Genomic DNA, 15,139 nt, shown 5'->3' with positions numbered 1-15,139 from the left:
GTCATTGTATTAAATATAAAGTTTTGTCTTAAAATATTTTTGTCTCAAAATGCTTTTGTCTTAAATATAAAATTTTGTCTTAAATTGTTTTTGTCTTAAAATAATTGTGTCTTAAATTATTTTTGTCATAAATATAAAGTTTTGTCTTTAAATTTTTGTCTCAAACTACTTTTGTCTTAAATATAAAGTTTTGTCTCAAAATATTTTTGTCTTAAATTATTTGTCTTAAATATAAAGTTTTGTCTTAAAATATTTTTGTCTCAAACTACTTTTGTCTTAAACTATTTTTGTCTTAAATATAAAGTTTTGTCTTAAAATATTTTTGTCAGACAAATCAATTGATATTAATTTTTAATGTAAAATAACTAAAATAAAAAATGAGTTTTCCAGACAAGATTTCTTTTGTCTTAAAAAATTTGTCTCAAAAGTACCCTTGGTATAATAGTATATATACCAAAAATTGATGACTTAATAAGAGTCAAGACTTCACCAGAGTGGGAAAGCCTACTCCTTGGGCCTTTATCACAACAGGCCAAAAATATTCCCATAAAATTTGAAACCTAGCATCTCATATATATATACCTTAACTATAATTAAAATGCATAACTTTTATCGCACACTTTCCTATTGTACACATTCCTTTCGTAAATTCTGGCCACTCCTATTCCTGTCCTTTCGTAAATTCTGGCCACTCCTATTCGTGTTCAGCCATCTTTATTTAGATGATCATAAAGTCCAAAAACTGAAGATGGTGACTCAATCCAACGTGGGTAACTCCAAGTATCACTTAGGGAAGAATTCGATGTTTTCCAACCGATATTTCTACAAATTTAACCAACTTCATAGAATATACTTTTGAAAAAGTTAATAACTTCCAGGACACGCTGTACACGCTGTAACAACTGACAAAGGTAACTTCTTACAGATGAACACACAAAACCAAACATGAGTCTTAACCAGAAGGAACAAACGCGGGTTTTCCCATCAAAATAGATTCGATGATATTATTGATAACAGATACGCCAAAATACAGGTTACAATTCTGCAAAAATCGAAGCAGAAGAGAAACTAAACTCCATATGGATTCAATATTGCTGAATAGGGGAAGCATATTCTGTCATTTACAATGAAAAAAATTACAGGAGGAGACGGATTGATCTACATATTACAGTATTTGTTACCCTCTTACACAACGCTCTTTACAGTATTTCGTTCCTGTGGTAGCTTCAAGAGATCGTTGCAAGTCCGGCTGCAACTCAATTCAATTTACATGTCTATGTATTAATTTTCGCAGATACATGTCTGTATATTTCATATGAAAAATATAAGTATTTCCGGACATACTAGTCAAATTCCCGGGCATCCGATAACCAACCCACTCTTCGGTTTTCTCTTACAATTGAGGATCCTATTTCTTCTTCTGTTTTCTCGTGAGTTATTTTGAGAGGCACGCCTTCAGAGATATCGTCGGTGTCTTGGATGTGAGGGTTGTCGATGAGAATGAAGGGGGCGTTACATTTCTCGCTGATTGTCTGCAGAGTTTCTCCTTCCCCAACCATGTATATCTCCTCGCACGGCCGTTCCTCAACGATTGGCCTGCCTGTAGCAAGAGCTGCCATAAACAATATGGCAATCAAGAAGGAGAAATTCAAAGAGCGCGATCTATTATTTGCAGCTGCCATGATTATTGGAAATATATACGTTGAGAGGAAGCAAAGAATATGCACAAAAAAAGGTATAACTTTTTCAAACCAGTTGCAGAGAAAGAAGGGCAGCCATGAATATTTGTATGCAGATGAGAGGTTGTGAGGGTCAGGTGCAATGTGATGGCAAGAGATGAGTGCGTCGGGTGAGGGGATGACGATGGATGTCACGTCTGTCTTCCCAATGGCAAAGAGTCGTCACGGGTTTTGCTCTGTCGTTGGTGGGAGCCAACACGGCTTTTTCAGGAGAAAACTGGCTCAACGTATAGGTGGGGTTAAGGTTGAAGTTGAGTTCGTAGGAGTGGTTGTTCAGGAGGAAACTGGCTCAACGTATAGGTGGGGTTAAGGTTGAAGTTGAGTCGGTCTATTGTTACCTGTGGGAGTCGTTAGACTTGGTAGCAGATCTAGAATATATATTTGAAAACCCTTCAATGATATGGCATTGTAGCCTTGTTGATTGTAAGAAGGATGATGTTGATGGCCCTTCCTCATTCTTTCTAGATTACTACTATCATATAATTGAAAAAAAAATTAGGGATCAGGTTTTGGTTATTGAGTAAGATGTGTTATATTGAGGTGAATTTGGAAAGAATGGATAAGGTATTATTGTTATAATTGTTCTTCACTTGAGATCAATTGGAGTTGGTTTTATAAAACTTAGAAATTGACACATGGTATATATGATAAAATCCTCAAAAGAAAATAGCAAATGTTTAATTTTTCTCTAAAATTATTCTTCTTATAAAATGAGGATCTAGGGATTCTATTTATAAAGCAAATTCTTGAAAGCAAACTAAATAAAAACTACACATTTCTTTTTAGTTCACTAAACCAATAAGCCAAAGATTCTCACATTAAGATTACCTAAACTTGTGATATATCCATGTAAGGGATATTAGACTTTATTTATTGTGCATAATTAAATTATTTGTATATGCACAATTAATTAATATTAATTAATATTGTGGATGTACATATGCACCAACCGTGCAACACACCCCACCTCCCCACCATATGTTTTCCTTGTAGTTGACAAGAAGGAAGGAGGATGTACCCTATTAAGAAAACTTCCTTCACTTCTATCAAGGATCAATAATGACGGAACTTGGCTTTAGTGGGTGGCTTCATGAAAATATTTGCACTCTAATCTTTTGAATGACAAAACTACAAGTCAACAACTTTATCATAGAGTAGTTGTATGTAGTGCATATGGACATCAATGTGTTTAGTATGTTGGTGCTAAACTGGATTGTGGCCTATGTCGATGACACTTTGATTGTTACACAAAAGAGTTGTAGGTTGATCTTGAGAAAAACATAGAGGTTGTTCCATGCAAATTTCTTCAGTCAAGTCCCATGAAATTATGTTTGATGTCCCTTTGATGTACTTCCCAAATGTCAAAAGTCAAAAGTGAAAGAACATATTATACTAAATTCATCTTTGAAATTGACACCAATGTTTCTAAGTAAACAATAGCTTCATGATGTGAGAAACCCTTTCCAACAAACCAACCTCTAAACTTATCCACACTTCTATCTACTAAGAACTTAGTTTTGTAGACATATTTGCAATGAATGAATTTGTAGCCTTCAATAAGTCAAACAATATCCTAAGTGTCCTTTGTCATAACAAGTTTATTTCTTCTTGGATAGTTACTTCCTATTCAAGTTGACCACTTGCTTCTTTATATGTACGAGGATATTTTGTCTCAATGTGTTGTGCCATAAGAGTTAAACCACCTATACAAAATTCAGAGTGTGTCTTACAAGGTTTCTTGGATCACCAATTAAAGAATGAACAACTTCCTTTCTTTATAAAGATTCCCAAGGGAATTTGTTGAGCTTATAATTTCATTGTAATATCAATCCTCTAAGTCCATTTTGGAAGTAGAGTGGTTATAGATGTAGGATTTGTAGATTGAACTCTAAAAGGAGTATCTAAAGATGCAAGATCAATAGATTGAACTATATATTGCACTATAGGAGGAAAAACTAAATGTGATGTTCTATGTTCATCATTTGAAGAAGAATAATAATTATTTTAAAAAGAAACAAGCTCCTTTGAAGTGAATGAAAACAAAAGAAGTGACAAAGAAGATGTAGGCACAAAGGCTCAGAGTTATTCATCAAATAAAAAATCTCTCCCAAATATAACCTCTAAAGAGTGAGGTACACATAGGCAATAGGATTTTACATCTTTAGCAAAACAATAAAAAATATTTGCTCAATCTTTAGTTGCATTTCTCACTCTATGGCTTTACGACCAAACACTTTAAAGTGATTAACATTAGACTCAATAAAAAAGCCAAGGTTTTTTTAGAGTTACATGCTTACAAATCCTATAGGAGTATGATTCAAGATGTAGTTAGCAAAATTTATATTGTCTATCCAAAACAATGGTGCTAATTTCTTTGGTTGAACCATATAATTAGCCATTTTCTTAAGTGTTTGATTCATACATTCAACTACTCCATTTTTCTATCAACTGTAAGGCATTATATGTGGCATTTAAATGACGTGTTTAGAGAAAAGCTCAATGAAATTTGTATTAATATATTCTCTACAATAATTAGTGCAAATCCCCTTAATGAGATGACCCAATTTCTTTTCAATCATTGCTTAAAAAGAGACAAAGAGATTGAAAACTTCACTTTTGATCTTTGCAAAGTAAACACGTGTGTTGCATGTGATCATCAACGAAAGTAAGAATGTATCATGCTCCATAAGATGATGGAGTAGAAAATGGCCCACTGATGTCACTATAATATAATTCAAGTGGTGTTGGTGGTTAATAGGAATGACAAAAAAGAAAAATCTTTGCAATGCTTACCAAAAAAAACCCATAACAAACACCATCATTACATGAAACAAGGGGTAATTTACGCACAATTTAGTGCTTCATGAATTTTTGCATGTAACATTAGTTCAAATAATCAAATTGTTTGTGGCTAAGCTTACTCTAGAATGATTGTGGTATGTGAGGAAGGCTCAAAGCTATCAAATATGTATATTCTTGAAGAGTAATTAGTATGCCCTGAAGCTGTTATAATAGGTGGATCCTTTAGATCTCTAATTACAATATCATGAGGAAAAAATTTAATAGTTTTGCAATTACTAAAGTGAGTAATTTGAGAAATGGAAAGAAAATTTGCAGAAAATATAAGGAGAATACATTATTAAATTTCATGTCAAGAAGAACTATCATTCCTACTCCTACAACATTTAAAGGAAAGTTATCATGGACAAAAATATGTTGGGTTGTACAATCATTAAGACTAGAGAAAACATCCCTATGATCAGCCATAGAACAAGAAACCCCTAATTCTAAAATCCATTCATGAAAGGACTAACATGCAACTACAGAAAGAGAATGAGGCTTAGAAGAAGTAGAAGAGGAGGAAGTATCACATTGAATATTATATTTTTCATGGTAGCTTCCAATACTTGCATCTTCTTCCAACAATGTGTGTCAAGATGCCCATCTTTGTACAAAAGGACTAAGACTTAGGAGGCTTTTTCTCCTTTAATGTAGTAACTTGTTGATACTTTGGATGTGGAGGAGTCATTATAGGTGGCTTGGTTATCATGCTCTATTTGGCTTTTCTATATAGCTTCTTGAAGGCTTTGAAGCCCTTGTGATCATGAGAAAACAATGCTTTCTACTTAGTACTTGTGTCAAGTGCACTCATGTGCAAGAGCTTATCTTATACACATGTCAATTGATCACAAAGTAACTCAAAACTTTGGCATTTTAAAATTGGATTTTAATGCATCTTTAGTTGAATAAAAAGGTATGGACAAAAATATCAAAAGGAGCTTTGAGTTTAGAAAGAATTGAAATTATTGTTTATAATCATTTATACTATTGATTCCACAACCACCAAGTTGGAGTCTTAAGATGTAAAATTCTATGATAGTACTCGATTTCAAAAGAAAAAAAATGTCAAATCAAGAAAGATGAGTTGATTTTTTGGTTGATGAATTCATATCAAATTGATTTTCATATGGAGTTGTTCAAACTTCAACCATTCTTTATGAGGTGTAATAATAAATTGAATGTGAAATTTAAAGATCTTTAGAGATTGTCATGCAAATTAGAACTTTAGCTTTGTCATTATGAATAAGCCATATTTTATGTTTCTTTATATTAATTGGTCTAATATCTAGCTTAATAGCCATTTAATATAACCCTTTACCCTTGAGTAAAATCTTTAACTAAAATTTTTAAAAATAATAATTTGTGTTAGTTAATCACATCCATGAGTAATTTAGTTAGAATAGAAAACTAAATGCAAAATAAACTAAAATAATTTATAAATTTATATTAAAAAAACCAAATTACCGCATCATAGATCTTGAAAATTCATCAATTTTATAAAAAGATATTAGAAAAAATTAAATGTTGAAATTATGACCCTAACAAATTCAGAAATGAAAACGAAACCTACCAATCTTTTAAAAGAAACCAATTTTCACCCTATTAAACTATAATGGAATTATTTATTCTGTTTAAAATTCATCTCCAAAATTGAACTTCGAAACTTAGGCTCGAAGTGCCATGTGGTGCTTTCCAAGTAACTACATAATATGCCTTGCATGAGTTTTGGTTAGATATAATGTGACATTGAATGGACAAAGTTGGTATTTTCTAACTATACATGATGCCTTGCATTGAGTTAGATTAATGTTGAGTACATATAAAGGTATAATGTAAAGACATAATGTGACACTGAATGGAAAAAATTATGTGGCGACCACGTCATACCGTGTGTTACTTGGTAATTGGGTGTTGAGTTATTGACAGTTCAGAGGTGGGGATGTGGTTGTTAATGTGAAAATGATAGGACGACACGTGAGGGGAAAGGGAAAGTGACGTTATAATTATAAAATTAATGAAAAAAATATAAAATTAATGAAAAAAATTAGTTCAGGAAAGAATTTACTTTTGGTTACACTACGGTCGGGGTTCACGTGGAGTACAATGCCAACAAGAGGGCGGCTCATTGGGCCCAATGAAGCGAGCCACGTGAAGTATAAAATTAATAATTGTTTTAGGGAGTTGGGTTATACGCTTAAGTGCTAAATATACTTATGTCTCTTGTGATTGTGATTAGTTAATTTTTTTATATATGTAATTTGTTATGGAATGTAGTAATAATGGTTAAATAGTAATAATAATAGTATATTTAAATAAATTAATGTTAATAGTATTTACAAATCAAATATTGAAAAGTAAACATGTTTTTTTTGTTTTTTATTTAAATTGATTAATTAAAAATAATGTTATACGAAACAAGTTAGTTATACAAATAGAATCTTTATTTTATATTTAATTGTTTAACATTTGTGTAAATGTTTAATAAAATTGATATATGAAATTTTTATTGATTTTTAAGTTAGAATTTGACATTTCCAATATTAAATAAACATGCCAGTCAATTTAATATATGGAATATTTAGTCATAATTAAATATTATTATAATGATATGAGTAAAATAAAGATGGTATAAAAAATGAATGTAATCCGTATTAAATGGTATTGTAATCTTCATCTATTTCAACTTTTATTCAAGTACTTACATGATCTTCCAATTAGTTGCACTTAAATAAACAATATGGATTGCTATTAATCATTTAACATAACTTTTATTTTCTATTTAATTACACCCTAATGTGTTCCCTTTGAGAAAGACTACCGTAAGTGCCACCTTGCACCACTCTGCACCTTCAAATTTAATGTTAGACAATTGAACAATATTAAACCATTAGATTAATAGATAATTAATCGTTAATAATAATTACATGCTAATAGTGAGTTAATAGTTAATAATAGTTAACAAAAAAATTAGAATTTTAACTCATGGAAAACTAATTTTAATTGTTTTCCTTTCGTGTCCATATCGAGAGAGGGAGATAACATAAATTCACTCATCTTTCTAAAATGATGCCTACTTTCTCAAAATATCACAAGCATGATTGGGGGTTGGCTGATTTCCACTATCTTTTCTTAGGTTAGGTGCATGGTGGTGCTACGAAAATGAATAGACACATGCGGCTCTTTATAGAAAGAGCAGAGGTCACCCCCTGAACTTGAATTCACATTCATTTGAGTTTCCTTTGAATTAATCACACTTAATTTGTCCCGAAACGGGTGGTGCAATCCCCCTCGCCAACATTCTTCTTGCCTATCACTATCTCTGAGAAGATTTCCATGTGGAGAATCGACACCATGAATGTCTAATACACGAGGTAGGGAAAAAATTTAATCTCAAGGAAATCACATTGACCCCAGGAATCAAACGCGAAACTTATGTTAGGGTTTTATTTGTTGATTTTCTTATTTTTGCAGAATTTGATGTAAGAAGGAAGGAGAAATGAGATTCTGATAGGAAATGTCCTTAGAGACAAATTCGTTACATGTATGAAGGTCAAGGATTCCAAGAAGGGATAGATGTTCAAGTCTATAGAAAAGTTGAAGCAACTGGAATAGATCATGGTCTATGGAACTGGGATGCGATGTGCATAACCACCAGTATTTCTCTTTTTTTAACCATTTATCTAAATTCCACTCTGGGTTATGAGTAAGCCCTTTCTTTCTTTTGCAACTTTTCCTATTCTTGATGTTGTATTGCTACTGTTTTGTAGGGAAAATTTTCCTGTAAGGAATTCGAGGAGGAATAAGAGCAGCCAACTCCACTTCTCTACCTCTCTTTTTATTGTATCTACTCAACCAACTACTGGAGCCAATATGGCTATTCCATTCCCAAAATCTACATTTATTTCCACTACACATCTAGTGAACCGTTGGTTCGTGTCCTTCATTAAACAAATCAGATAGTCACCGCTGACAACAAAATATATTTCTTCTTTCTTTCTCCAATTCAATATGGAGATAATGACGAGGCTAGCAGTTAGATCACAACAAAATAACTACCAACAACGATGAATTCCAATCTGGACACAATAAATAAAATTCAAAGTATGGTGACTTTTTTTTATCAAGCTTTACTCTAGTTATGCTGAGAATGAATCTATCTCAAGTCCCAAATAAGATTCTTTATTCACCACTCAATCCCAACTTCCCCTCTTCTTATTCTAGCTTGCACCTTGACACTCCTCGTCCTGGTACAAATTTAAACTATGAGGTACAAGGTAGTTGTTGCATATAGGAGCATTTAAATCTGATAAGAAAAGTGTGATACTCTGTTGTAATTTCTTACAAATGTGATACAAGTGTGCCTTGAATTTTCGCAATTCCATGCTTAATGTAGTATAAGCTAAATGGAAATTTACAGTCTTCTATAAAAGATCAAGAAAGCTATGCCTAATAGCCAACACCATAGAGCAAGACATGTTCACCAATTCCACAGTTTTTACCAAATCTCTCTGCGCTGGAGATTTTTTCTCAATAGACTTTTTCTATTTCTCTTAAAGTGATGAAAGCCACCGTTGTTGCATATAAGATCATTTAGATTTGATAAGAAAATCGTGATACACTGTTATAATTTGCTCTGCAAATGTGATGGCAAGTGTGCCCTGAATGTTGGAAATTTCATGGTTAATGTAGTATAAGCTAAATGTAAATTTACTTTCTTCTATACAAGATCAAGAAAGCTATGCCCAGTAGCCAACACCACAGAGCAAGACATGTTCGCCAAATCCACAGTGCTATGAAATATCTCTGAGTGTTAGAGGTGTTTTTACTATCTGCACAAACAACAAAAGAAACCAACTTCATATCAATTACTGAAATATAAATCAATTCCTTTTAAGACACTCAGAAATATAATGAAAATTAGTATATTAAATCATATTTAATAGTTCAAGAACCCACGAAGAAAAAATCATACCTAGTGAGTATGAAATCAAATCAACATAAAATGGTTAATGACATCCATATAAAACCCTTGTTAATATGGAAGTAGGATTTGTAAAAAAGCTAGGTTCATTATAGTACAATCTTAAGATTCTTTGGGTTGATAAGAAGAGTACCTAAAGAAAATATAATATAGAAAAACATATTCTCAAGAGAAAAAAATCCCCATGCATGAATGACACAAAATCTGTCAATTCAGTCTAAACTCTCATTACCTAGCATTGGAAACAAGGAGATAGAAAGATATAAATCAAGAAAAGGCTATGCTTCCTTTCCAGGAAAGGAGAAGTTGATGATGAAGTGCATGTGATGTTGTGATGTATTGTATATTAGGAAGGAAGAAAAATTAATAAAGGATGAAGACTTGAATAGTTTATATAGTACATTGAGTTTGGCCTCTAAACAAGTAGTTATATGAAAGACGTTTTACAACTTTAAAAGAAGAGGATTGACAACAAACAAGGAAAAAAACAATAGAGCCTGAAGATCTAAATGGTTTAAAGTTTACATAGCTTGTTCAATATTTCCTCTAAGAAAGTGAGAAATTATGTGAAAAATGCTTTAGAATTCAGTATTAACAACAAAAACATAGTAAGTTAAGACAACCTTGAGGAGTTTTATGTACAAATCTTATTATAACCTTTCCCTCCGTCCAATAAATATTGCAAAATCCTATGAAGAGAGAGTCTATCTAGTCTATAAACTTATCCATAATCAGAGAAAAAGGCTAGCGATGTCACAAGCTAAAATAAATGGTCTTTATCATTGGTGTAGTGATGTATTGAAATTCTCAGTTGAAATGGATCATATTAGATGCATAGTGGCTAGAGACACTAGAAAATTCAAAATAGATATCTATTATGGCATCTAGATTTCCTATAGACCATCTAAATTTCCCATTTTATACAAAAATTTCTAACAATAACCAGTCAAGTTGCTCTCCAATTTCTGAAACCTCCACCTATGCTGGGGAGATCACAGTGTAAAATCAAATGTTCCTATGGTTTTTTTTAAAGGGTTCATATACATAATAAACAGTGAGAAAGAAAATATTGAGATATAATAAATGAGTTTTGAATCATTGTGACAAACAAAACATCACATTATCTCATATAATATACCCAATGTTGCAATGATCTGACAAGGGAAGTTATCTCATATACATCACATCATATCACAAAATATATCCATGGTTGCAATGAACTATAGTAAGAGCTTTGCATTCTGAAAAGACCCAAACCTCAGTTAAGTTAGATCTAACTGAAATTCACGATGGGCTTATTACAGGATGAATCATGAGAGATATGTGAGAGATGTGGTAGAAATAGTTTCTATTGGTTGGATTGCTGAATGGATAATTTTTATTACATTGTTTATGTTGTAAGTAGTATAGGATTAAAAAACAATTACAGCTCCCCTAATTTGTAAATTAAGTTAATATAACGACAAATGAAAATAAAATCATGCATCTATTTAGCAACCATTATCTTGGCCAAAAAAATATATACTTTGTTTTGGAGATGAAACATGAACAAACTAAATTTTTCTTCCTTAACAAATCTGAATTTATTCCTTAGGGAAGTCTAGATGTGGTTGGTTTTTTCCAACATGAAATTGTTTGTGATGAAGGGTCATTGACATCCATTGAGTGGATTAAACAATACTTGATTTGTTTATGATAGCTATGTTCAAAATGGGGTATCTCCAATGGCTATGTCGGTACTCAGATTTGGTGATCATAATAATAGAGGGTACAGGCCAAGAGTTTGCTTGACAATTATTTGAAGAAATGTTTTTCTAATCATGATTAAGTCACTAATTGAGAAAACCTCACCCATGCATAAGTATGTTGAATATGTGGCAGAATGAAAGTAGAATTTGGATCTCCCACAAGGGATCCATGTGGATCAACAACAAGATTGGTATGAATGTGGATCAACAACAATCAATGTATGAGGGTAAAGAACTTGAGGACCAATTTTCTTTTTTAAGGAAACATAATCAATGATTGGACTCATTTTTTTTGGTTGTGTGCTTGTGTGGAGGAGTAACAACCCGTGGGATGTCTTCAACCAAAATAAAACCCCATACATAGTGTTGTACCTCACAGATATTTTAGTACACATAGAACACCACCCTAAAAATTCTATCATTATTGATCAATTAAGAATAACCTAGGATGTCTAGAGTGGATGCTGAGGTGGGCGGTACAAGAATTGAGGATACTTTTTAAAGGGTAAGGCCATTTATATAAATTTTTTGGTATAACTCACAATGTTGTTATTATTAGGTGTAAACTACTATAAAGGCAGGAAGATAGGTGAAATAATGTTATAAAAGGAGGAACCTGGAATATGCAACTCATTTGGATCTGTTAAGACTAAGCATACTAAACATGTTTCTCAAGGTATTCCATCAATTCCAAGTTACATGATTGCTGCTAAGTCTGAAAAAGCAAAGCTTCATGGTCATTCTCCAAGGTCGAGACCAGATGTTCAGGAGAAGGGAACTCCTATAATAAGGACACATTGTCTTCCAACAACTCCCAACAGGAAACCAAATTCTGTATCACCAAGGACTCAGAGATTGTTACCACAAGTTAAATCAACCAAGGGGCACATAAAATGTGATCGATCTCTTGGCACTGGTAGGAAGTCAATTCTCTCATGATTTGGAGATTTATATTTCTTCATGTCTATTTGGAACAATTTCTTTAAATGTTGGCATTTTGTCTTTTTTATTTTAGAAAAGGAAATCCCTATTCAGGTTGATTGGAAAAGGTGATCATTATTTGAGCTTCTCTTGATATTTTTTCCATCTGGAGTGTCTTCTCAGTTAGTAATGGATTTGAATCTCTGGAGATACCTTTTATATATTATGAGTTTAGATTAAGTGTGCTAGACTTGATATTCACTCTAAATGTTTTGTGAGCCCTAAAATGCACCAAATTATGCTATATATACATATACCACGTTTCATATTCATGATGTGACTTCCAATGTAAATTTTTATGGGTTCACATGGGACAGCTGATTCATTGACTATAAAGTGCCAGATTGCAGCCTTTTTTAGATTCAAATTGTTTTGAGAAGGGTTTGGATATTATGCATGTTTTGAGCTAATATTCGTTCAATTTTATGATGTATAATAATATATGTTTGACTTTAGAAGCATTGAAACTAGATTTTAATATCTTGTGAAGCATGTAGTGATGATATAATTTGGGTAAATTTGAGAACTTTGTTTTCAGTGTTCACTACCATGATTTATGGTGAATATATTTGATGCAGACATGTAGATTAGTGCATAAAATATTATAAAATATATTGTTACTAATATCTACTAGGAAGCATTTATGTGGAATCTCAACCACCTCTTTTATGCTGCAAAGAGAGGGAGGGAGTGGATGAAGAAAACCAGTTCTTTTGGATTCCAAAAAAAAAATAACAACATGCATGATTGTAACATGAAATATATTCAAGCTATTTATACCTGGAAAAAAAACATGATTGTAAGTTAAACATGAATTCAAAATAGAAAATGGTTAGATATTAACCTTTCTTCAAGTCTTGATAAATTTTGAGGCCATTATTTTAAAACCAAGGTGAGGTGTGGTATTTTGATGTAAGAAAATAGTATTTTCATTGTGGTGCTTATGGACCACATTTTCTTGATTTTCAAGATAAAATGGTTTAAATGTTGTTGAATGATCTCTACATTATTTTCAACTACATGACATGGGTTAGATTTTCTAAAGAAGAATCTCTTGGATTAAAACAAGAAAATGGTAGACACCAAGGAGATTAGTGGTAAAGAATAATGTGATCTTCTGAATAGTTTCAAGGATCATGAAGGAAATAATAGACAGGCGAGTCAAAAGTGAAAAGAGAAACACAAATTTTTTTCTCAAAAAGAGGTTTAGTTGATGCTATTCTTGTGTTCAATTTCCAGATTGGATATATGTGCAGTTTTATCCAAGGGTAGATCTTAATTCACATAGAAATTCAAAATTTATTTAAAAAATTGTTATACTCCTTTGTGGACACATGTTTCAAACTATAAAAAAAATTGTTTTGTACTCATTAAGCTTGTCTATGGTAAGAGGAAGTGATCAAGAAGAATTATGGAGGAAGTGTATGAAAATGACCTCTGATTCAAGGTAGCAAATCACGATCTATTTCTTTATTTACAAGGCATTCATGTTGGCATAATTAGACAAGGCCTTTAACTTCAACATAGGTGTCATGATTTGTAAGGCTCAAGGAAGCGATATTGTAGTAAGACTTCATTGTAGCGTGGTCCTTGCCTTTTGTTGATATTTTTCTGTCTTTCAATAGTTGTCAAATAAGCATTAATTCATGTTATATTCTATTATATTACGACGTTTCCTTTGCAACATTTGCTGTAATTACTAGTTATGGTTCTTTTATAATATATTATAGAAGCAACCTTTTTCATGGTGGGTAAATTAGTTGGAAATAGTCATATGTTATAAGCCTTTTGTATTGGCTTGGTGGAAAAGAGTCTATTGAAAAATAGAGAGGTTTTTTCCCAAAAAAAGGAATATATAGTACACAGTTTTATGTAGGACCATATTTTATCATTTTGAATTTTTAGAGTGAAAATTAGTTAAAACCTAACATCTAAACACCAAAAAATAACAACAAAACAAAGAGTAACAATTTTCACATACTAGGAAATCAGATATACTGAAAAACCCCAATTATTCAGATAATTAAGAGGAGGTGGAGACATCCACCTCAATAGTCACCATATGACTTTAAGGAGGAGTAGGCCCTTTTCCACTCATGATAAGTTTCTTTGTCCTTGCCTAGGGCTTGTACATTTCACTAAGTTGCAATTGGAGCTTGTTGATCATTATTAAAATTTCATTTTTTGAATCATTCCTTTCTAACATGTCTTTACACAAGACTGAATTAAGCTACCAATAAAGGTGGACCATGTGAAAATTTTCTTTTGGATGACCTCTGGTGTGACCGATGTCAAGCACTTAGTCAATGATCGCAATTAGTGATAGTCATGGTGAGCCATAATTTCCTCCTTCACCTCCTTTAACGATTGCTAAATTTGAAAAGGTGTTTGCACGTAAAAGAGCTATGGAAGGATTGAGCTCTAGCCTCCCCCATGCAAGCCCCTCCCACCTACATCAAGGTGATACCTTTCTTGTTGCCTTGGCATCATGTCTAATAATAGATGATGAGTCGAAAGTACTTGTGTTTGAAACCACCCACTAGAATAAGAGTCGAGCGAAATTACTAGAGACAACCAATACTTGGATATGTCTTAGCCAATTATTGGATACAACCAATACCAATAAGATATATGTAGGTAATGACCAATTACTAAAAACAACCAAAACTAGGAGTTTCTTCAAAGCTCTTTGGCATGCAATGAAAGTTGTGTCTCCTCTTGGCTTAGACTCTCTAACCATAATATGAGAAGTAAATCATAATTGAAATTAATGAAAAGTGCTAGGAAATAGGCCAATAGGGCTTAATCCTTCCCAAAGAAAGGTGTCAAACAAAGCACAACTACACTAT

At 32.4% G+C, this 15,139-nt stretch overlaps 1 protein-coding gene across 1 annotated transcript; it reads right to left on the bottom strand.

Annotated features, from left to right (window-relative positions):
• Nucleotides 1-978: 978 nt before the first annotated feature.
• On the bottom strand, nucleotides 979-1,803 carry LOC149219854 (uncharacterized). Its single transcript, XM_089382689.1, has one exon. It carries the CDS (start codon nucleotides 1,680-1,682, stop codon nucleotides 1,344-1,346), a length of 339 nt encoding a protein of 112 aa, XP_089238815.1. The 5' UTR covers nucleotides 1,683-1,803; the 3' UTR covers nucleotides 979-1,343.
• Nucleotides 1,804-15,139: the final 13,336 nt, after the last annotated feature.

The sequence above is a fragment of the Pinus tabuliformis genome, chromosome Q, assembly GCF_031772625.1.
Source record: "Pinus tabuliformis cultivar Carrire ecotype Pingquan chromosome Q, CPIR1, whole genome shotgun sequence".
In the NCBI taxonomy this organism is placed as follows: domain Eukaryota; kingdom Viridiplantae; phylum Streptophyta; class Pinopsida; order Pinales; family Pinaceae; genus Pinus; species Pinus tabuliformis.
The sequence above is the reverse complement of the archived record's forward strand: the minus strand, read 5'-3'. Positions and strand labels throughout refer to the sequence as shown.

What these genes read in the sequence shown, in the direction of transcription:
- LOC149219854 (XM_089382689.1), bottom strand. Translation starts at nt 1,682, where the DNA reads ATGGCAGCTGCAAATAATAGATCGCGCTCTTTGAATTTCTCCTTCTTG.